Below are 8,628 nucleotides of genomic sequence, written 5' to 3'. Positions count from 1 at the left end.
GGAATGCTAGCATCACAAAAGGTAGCCAGATATAAAGGACCTCCAAGGGCATAGGAATATATGCACAAAATCAAACACAAATCTGATCAAGCGTCTACAACCTCCTATTGACAAGGGAACCCTTTAGCACTACTGACCAGGTATGCCTGAGGAATGAAAGGCTTAGTTATTCATTTTAGTTAACTTGAATTTAAAAACAGATACACAGGCCACCAACTGGCACAATGGTTAAGGGGGCTGGATCCCACATGGCTGAATGCCCAATTTGAGCCTGCACCTAGAGATTTCAAAATATGTGTGGGCATGGGGGGACGTGGCATGGTGGTTAAGGTGCTGGACTCCCACATGGCTGACCATGGTTCGGTACCAGATATGGTGGTTTGCTTTCTCACTTTCCCTTTATCTCTCTCACTCTGTGTCTTTATCTGAATTTTAAAAATAATAACAAATGTTAAAAAATAAATATTATTTTTACAATCACACTTTATATTTCAGGACTTCTTTTGTCCTTTGAATATTCCTTTTGTATAGCACTGTGTCTTTGGTTCATGGATACAACTTTTTCTTTTATCTTTCTGAAGTTATCATTGATAATTTTTACATCTGTTCATTTTGTTTTTAGTTCTTTGTCTACTTTCAGTTTTGCTCCCCCTGCCTACCCTCTGCATCTTCCAAGGTGCACTCTGGGTATGTTTATTGTGGTTTCTATTTCCTAGTGTTGGGCCCCTCAGATATTGGGTTATCCTTGGTGGTGTGTTCACGTCCAACAGTGGGGGGGCAAAAAGCTGGCTGGAAATTCCGAGCTTGTGAAGGGCTTATCTCCTGAGAGGGTCACCGCTGGGCACTCTTAACCCCTGTGCTTATGGAATCCTAGTGCTGATGTCTTTATAGCTTCTTCTTGGATTGGAGACTCCACAGAAAGAAGAGTCCTCTTCTCACATTCTATCTGGAATATAAAGTTCAGCGGCCAGAGTTCTGTCAGCTAAGAAGGGGAAGTAGACTGGAAAGTCTCAGCATTCCATCCATAGTTGGCCACATAATCTATTCCTGGCAATATACCTGAGGCCTCCGCTGAGCTGGCTTACTCTCAGAGACCATCTGCAGAGTTAGGAGGTCTAGGCTTCTGCTTAGGTTGTGAAGGGCAGTGCGAACACAGTGTGGGTACAAAAGAAGATTCTGGGCTCTAACCCTATTTCTAACAGATTTAGCTTATCCTCTTTAAAAGAGTGGGGCCCTTCTTTCACCCCCAGTTCTTCCTGCTTTTGGTCCTTGTGAAGATTCTGCAATTTAAGATGAGATATCATGATCCATTTGCCATCCCTAACTACAAGCTTTATCTTCAGAGTGTGTGTGTGTGTGTGTGTGTGTGTGTGTGTTTATGCATGTTACATTATTTTTAAGAGACAGGATCTTACTATGTTGCTTAGGCCAACCTTGAACTTGAGTTCCTCATACCAAAAATTCACTTGGTAGATGGGATTATAGGCATGTGCCACAGAACCTAAGCTTGCCTTACCTTGTTATTAATAGTTACTTTGCCATGGACCGACTTACCCTTTTAAAAAATATTTAAAGGGAGCAACAATAGGAACTCTGATCTGTGCAAAACTCTACACCTCTGAAAGCCCTGTATGGACCCCTGTGCCAACAAGTTAAGCTTGTATTATGCTTTGATCTTCTGGTGTGGATGCTTTCAATCAACTGAGTGAAAGAAACTGTTCACTGAGACATAACTACTCTTCTCCCACCTCCAGGATGTTTAATCGCATGCACATACCTTCTAGCCTATAACTCACCAACTGAGAAGCTTACATGGCAACATAAAAACACAATCTGCTACAAAATATGAGCTTTAAGATACTTCAGAAACTGCTTGCTTTAGCAACAATTCACCCTGAGCAATGAGGAAAACATATATAGTACATGTTAATGTAACTACCTAGATATGCCTGAAGAAGTGACTATAAGCTACTTTACAGGTTCTAGGATTAAATACAGAACTAAAGGAAACTCCTGAAGCAACATACAAGAAACTAACATTCCCTGATTTGAGGTTTCTTAACTCCAACAGTCTGAGCTGGGCAAGGCTCTACCCAACAACCCTGTGGTCAAGTTGGTTTGGAAGACATTTTAAAATGCCATGGAAGATGAGAATTTGCTACCAGCACTGGTGCAAGTGCCTACTATCTATAGTAATTAGATCCAGAACCAGGTGTCACTTGGTTCTTCAGTACCCACTCACCCATCTGTGGCAGGTTTCTTCCGGAGGATGCTTGGACGGGGTGATGAGCCCTGGGCTGGGGCGTTGGTGCTGGCACTCTGGCTGTGGGTCTGTACCACAGTTGTCGCTGCTGGAGCAGCACTGAATGGACTGCTGATAGGGTTGGCGACAATTGTGGCTCCATCTGCCAACACCACCGCTGGAGAGAGAGGTGGCAGGAAAGAACGATGAAGAGAGGGAAACAGGAAAACCATTACTAAAATGCTGTGTAAGACATAAATAATGGGATTGCTGGCATTTGGGATCCATGTTGCAACCATCCACTTCTAGAGGAAAAGGGACAGGAGCACAATGTTCATCTGCTGACAGCAGCTGGAAAAGTGGAAGAGGTTACAAAGTCTCCTGATGCATCATCAATACCACTATTTTCTCCTTGCTCTATAATCATAGTACTAGTAAGTGAGATAAGATATACAATGTATGTAGAGTACCCAGAGAAGTATCTCACACTCCAGCATTTATACTTTTCACTTACATAATTCTTCCCACCATTATTATTATATTAGAGATGTGAAACTGAGAGTCAAGAAACAATAAGAGGAAGAGCCACAAATAAACAGAAAACATGATCTGCTGGCTTGATAGCATGCTTCAAATACACATGAAGAAATGTGCTCATACAGTTTTGAAAAATACCAATCTCCCTCCACTCCTAATAGTGGTACTATCCTCTGTTTTATTGTTAGGAACACACTCTGATGACAGATATTTAACTATATACTTAAAATGAGCATTAAAATACTGGTAAGCAAGAGACTATAATCAGAAATTACCCATGTTTGACCTATAAAAGTGGCAATTTTATAGGAGCCAACCTAACACAGTCAGCCTTTAGCAGGTGTACCCTTTTTTTTTTTTTTTTTTTGAGGGAGGGCTGTTGTGTATACACTGTACCTTGTGACAGACATTTAGTGATTAGGAGTCTAAGAGATTTTGTTAGATGAAGTCAAGCTCTAAATGCCATTAAAATTTTTAGTTCCAAGTTGATCTCTATATAGCATATAGTAAAAAGGTAATCTTTAAAATCAATACCCCAGCTGAAAAACAGTTTTTCTTTAACTCCATCGGAAAAACAGCTAATCTAAGCATAGTGACTTACTCCATTTTTTTCAAAATGCCAATTCTGCTGGTATTTCTTTTTTAAACACTAACAACACTAATATCAGTTATGGTTTTTCAGCTTTACACACAACTGTAAAGAAAACCTTAAAGTGAATGAGAACACTACTATCTATAATGTGAATTTGCTCTCTCAACTAAGAGTTTTACAAAGAATGCTCTTCACTAAGTACAATTACAGACTGGGCTGTTTGTATAAAACATACATCATTTCTAACATACATAAACGATCCTGGGGGCAAGTACTAAGCAACTTCAATTACCAAGAGGAAATAAAGGCCTAGAGAAATGACCGGAGATCACAGAGCCAGCAAGCAGCAATGCCAGAGTGTAAACCCAGAAGCATCTCTTCTCTATACCACCTTCCATACAGAAAGCAAAAATTACCTGAAGTTTTTCCTTCAGGCTGTGGCTGCTGAGCACCCATTGGTGCAGGTTGAAGCCCTTGGGTATTGATTGGGGTTGCTGAGTGAATTCCCTGTGTGCCGATTGGTGCTGGCTGGATCCCTGGTGTGCCGATGGGGGCCGGCTGGATGCCTTGTGTGCTGATAGGTGCTGGTTGGATCCCTTGGATGTGCCGAGCATGTGATGCATCCTGTCATCAACTGCATGGGGTTTAGGTGGACTGTGGATGCTACCCCAACCCCAGTCTGAGCTGTGATAGCAGAGTTTGGAGCCTGGGCTGAAACTAAAAACAACACAGAAAGTAACTACAAGGTCAGTTCCAATTAGGCACAGTCAATCTAAGGGGAAAAAAAAAAACACTAAAGCAAAAACAGACTTTTTCATTGTTCAAGATCTAAATTCTTGGTTTAAAAATAAGAAAAAACACTGCTACTCAAAACTTTTTATAGTGGGGGTTTTTACTTTTCAGTTCCCACCAATGATAGGTCTTTCTGCAATTCACTAAAAGTATAAGTAAAACAAGAAAAAAGTAATCATCTATTAATTCCAAATATTAACTGTGCTAAATAATTAATAGAAAACCTCTGAAATACATCCATGGGTCCCCAGTAAAGAAGCTTTCCCTTAATTGATAGAACCAGTGTCTTATGCACTTCAGAAATACAATAGTTATAAATTTCAAATGCAATGCATCTACTAGAGAAAGTACACCAGCAAATGTCCTTTCTCCTTCAAGCCAAATACCCACCTACTGTGTATGTCAAAATAAATCAAACAACAAAAATAATGAAAGAATTTCCAGAAAGTGACATAAAAGGGAATTTCTCACTATTTATAGAAAAAAAGAAAAACACAAGAATTTTCTTCTTAGTAATCAAAACAATGAAGAGATAGAGGGACCTGTTTCCAAAACTATATAAACATCTTATGTTTGAAATTTTAGACCAGTGGAAATGTAAAATTGTCTAACAGAAATATAAAATTACGCTTGTAGCTTAAAATTTTCCAGTAGCCAAATTAGAAAACTAAAAGGGCCAGTTAGTGGTGTGATAAAGGCAGCTGGATCCATACGGCTATGGTGTGGTTTGAGTCCAAGACCTGATAGCTTGAAAAACACACTGGGTATGTGTGTTTGCATTCCCAACATCCCAAAAGGAGAGAAGAGAAGGAACTGTGGCATGGTCATCTGTACTTTCCCTTATTCTCCTTGTCTCTTTGTGGCGAGCACACGCGCCATATAGCAAATTTAAAAAGGGGGGAGGCGAACTAAAAAGTCAAATTAATATTAATAACATTATATTTAAGCCAACATATACAAATTAGTACCCATTGTAAATGTGTACTAAATTACAATAGAATTAAGTTTTTTTTTTTTTTGGAGAGGTTTTCGCTATAGGGCGCGTGCGCTCGCCAGACAGACAGAGAGAGACATAGAGACAGAAAGCGAGAAATCACCCCCCAGAGGGGATGGTCACGCCGCAATCCCTTCTCCTCCATTCTCCTCTCGGGATCTTGGGCACGCACGCACACGCGCCCGGCATGAGTTTTAAGCCACTGGGTCCAGGACACGAACCACGGTCGACTACGTGGGAGTCCAGCGACATAGCCATTACGCTAACTGCTGGTTCCCAGTAACAGATATTTGAAGGGGAATCCTGGAATCAATTCCCCACTGGACAACAGATGTATTTAAAATTTCTCTAATTTTGTTTTTTTTTTGGAGAGGTTTTCGCTATAGGGCGCGTGCGCTCGCCAGACAGACAGAGAGAGACATAGAGACAGAAAGCGAGAAATCACCCCCCAGGGGGGATGGTCACGCCACAATCCCTTCTCCTCCATTCTCCTCTCGGGATCTTGGGCACGCACGCACACGCGCCCGGCGTGAGATTTAAGCCACCGGGTCCGAGACGCGAACCGCGGTCGACTACGTGGGAGTCCAGCGACATAGCCATTACGCTAACTGCTGGTTCCCTCTAATTTTGTTATTTTTATTTAAAAACAATTTTTTTAGGTTTTGCTATAGAGCATGTGTGTTCACCAGGGACAGAGACAGAGAAAAAGAGAAGGAGGCAGAAAGCATGAGTGAGAAATCACCCCACGTAGGGGATGGCCACATTGCAACCCCTTCTTCATTTTCCTCTCAGGATTTTGGGCATGCACACACATGCACCCAGCATGTTTTTCAAGCCATTGGATTAAGGATCCAACCACTCAACTTGGTCATGTGGGATCCAGCCACCTGAAATTTTGCATCACCTGCTGGCTCTCAAAAATCTGGTTTTCACCTGCACTAAGTCCCTTCAAATGCTTAATGACCACGTGAGACACTGGCTACACAGCAGGAGCCCAAAGGCCACAATCTGGACCAGAAGGTTTTCTGATGCCCAAAGTAAGCCAAAGGTCCCACAAATCCTGAGATTTAAGGACTGTTATTCCCTAGTTAGCAGAAAAAACACTGTGTATATAAGCATAACTGGTGAGTATAACTAGATAACTTAAAAACACAATAGATACCTTATAAAACAAAAGAGGCCCCATCAGACTACAGCTATATTCACTATAAGTGTCCTATCATATTAAGGAGTAACCAAAACTGTTAACATGACCATCCTTACAAAGCAGTAAAAGTATGCAAATATCAATAAGTAACAACTCTTTTATAGATTACAAAGATGGTGATTTAGGCCTTAAATAATCTCATTTAACTTGATCTGAATCTGATAATAGAAGTTAGAGTAATTAAAGATCATATTAGAAATATTCCCAGATCAATTCCCATCACATTGCTGGCAAAAATGGCACATGAAAAGTCACCTTAAAAGGAGGACTCATACCTGGATACTGTCGGATAGTAGATACAGAACTAGTGATCGGGGTGTAGGTGTGTGCTGCCAGTGGGTACGCAGAAGGTGGGTAAGTTGGCAAAAAGTACTGGAACTGAACAGGAACAGACGGTCTAGAGATGGAACACAGATAATATGACACAAAATGGTTATTTTCTTAATTGCTTTCAAATAATCCTACCCCCCAGATCTTAATATCCTTCCTTACTGCCATACCAGCTTCTTCCAATTGTGTCCCAAACAACTGTTAAGATCAAAAGATACATCAGAGAATGTAAAAATTTAAAAAATAAGTGGATACTATCAGTATCAATACCAATAAATGTAAAAGCAAGAAAATTACAATGCACTTGTCACAGATCCTAGCTATGTCCATACTTTAAGATCTTTTATGAATCAATAAAATGTAAAAAAAAAAAAAAAAAAAAGAGTTTAGTATGAAAGGGAGGGAGGGGAAAGGGAAAGTAAAAAAACAAGTAAAAGTATGCTTCACTGATAAAAATGAGAAGCTATTTGCTGATGATAATGTACATAGTAATATATCCTTGTCTTGACTGACGTGCGTGGTATTTGTGTTGGAAAAACGCATGGAAGACCTGAGTGGGTCTCCCTTTGCAGGAGGAAATGTGTACTGTGAAGATGTGATAAAATAAATAAATAAAATAATATAAAAACAGAGATAATATTCTACAGATGATTTTTGAGAATAATAATGTCCCAAACTGACAAATCTCAGTATCAAAAGTTCCTGGCTCTGTCTGACTTAAAAGACACTAAACAGATTTTCTTTACTGAAAATTTTGTTTCATCAAACATACATAAAACAGATAACCATAATCTCACACAAACTGATGCCAAGACCAGAAAAAGAAATGAGATTCAACTTACTTTTCTAGCTTAATATAGCCATGACATGAGAAAAGACTATTAACAAATATCACTCAGTACTATGACACAAAAATTCCCAAATATATTCTCATGTAAAACCAAATATACCATAATAAAGTAAAGTTTAGCATCAGAAGACAAAAATGATTCGACATTAGAATTTCTACTCATTTTAGGTAAGAAAATCAAGACAATAATCTTTAGAAACATTGAAAAATACACACAAAAAAGTATTTTTGAGGGCTGGCAGATGGCATGGTGTTTAAGGGTGCTATATTCCCACATGGCAGACCACAGTTCAAGGCCTGGCCTTCTGGCGGTTTGCCCTCTCACTTTCCTTCTCTCTCTCTCTCTCTGTCCTTCTCTGGTCAAATTGAAAATAAATAAATGAATGAATAAATAAAGTTAAAAAAAAAGTATTTGATAGCATTCAATACTTATTCATGATAAAATGCCTAAGAAACTAGGAATTGAATGAAACTTTGTTCCTTAAACCAAAAGCAGTATTGGGAACCAGCAATTAGTGTAATGGCTATGGCGCCGGACTCCCACGTAGTCAGCCGCGGTTCACATCCCGGAGCCGGTGGCTTAGAACTCACGCCGGGCGCGTGTGCATGTGTGCCCATCCCCCCTGGGGGGGTGATTTCTCGCTTTCTGTCTCTCTGTCTCTCTCTGTCTGGCGAGCGCACACGCCCTATAGCGAAAAAACCTCAAAAAAACCCCAAAAAAACAACAAAACAAAACAAAACAACCCCAAAAGCAGTATTTACTAAAATCTACAATAAAATTTCAGAATTCTCATTTCAGTTGTGAATGAGGTAAGGAGGCTCATTATCACTGCTCAACTACCATTATGCTTAAAGTCAGTTCAAGAAGAAAACCATACAGCAAAAATTGAAAAAGTTCATGGAAAAATGTAATGAAAATATGCGTTTAAGGAATTAACAGAGTAGTGTATATGTTGGGGTACTGACGGCAGTGCTGCAAGATGCCTTGCAAACCTGAGTTTAGATCCTAAGCTGAGCTGAAAACATGCCAGGGGTGGAGGCCTCTGCGCCGGCCCACACACGGGCCGGCCGCGGGTCTCCCGCT

At 40.1% G+C, this 8,628-nt stretch overlaps 1 protein-coding gene across 1 annotated transcript in view; it reads right to left on the bottom strand.

Moving 5' to 3' along the window:
* The window catches only part of SAP130 (Sin3A associated protein 130), an 83,353-nt gene that overhangs the window by 34,467 nt on the left and 40,258 nt on the right, over positions 1 to 8,628 (bottom strand). Inside the window, 4 exon segments of the mRNA XM_006153677.3 lie at positions 2,243 to 2,420; positions 3,788 to 3,996; positions 3,998 to 4,088; positions 6,640 to 6,761. Coding sequence (XP_006153739.1) covers positions 2,243 to 2,420; positions 3,788 to 3,996; positions 3,998 to 4,088; positions 6,640 to 6,761 — 600 coding nt within the window.

The sequence above is a fragment of the Tupaia chinensis genome, unplaced genomic scaffold (assembly GCF_000334495.1).
Source record: "Tupaia chinensis unplaced genomic scaffold, TupChi_1.0 Scaffold000386_1, whole genome shotgun sequence".
Classification (NCBI taxonomy): Eukaryota; Metazoa; Chordata; class Mammalia; order Scandentia; family Tupaiidae; genus Tupaia; species Tupaia belangeri.
Note: the sequence above shows the minus strand (reverse complement) of the source record. Positions and strands in the feature narration are given on the sequence as shown.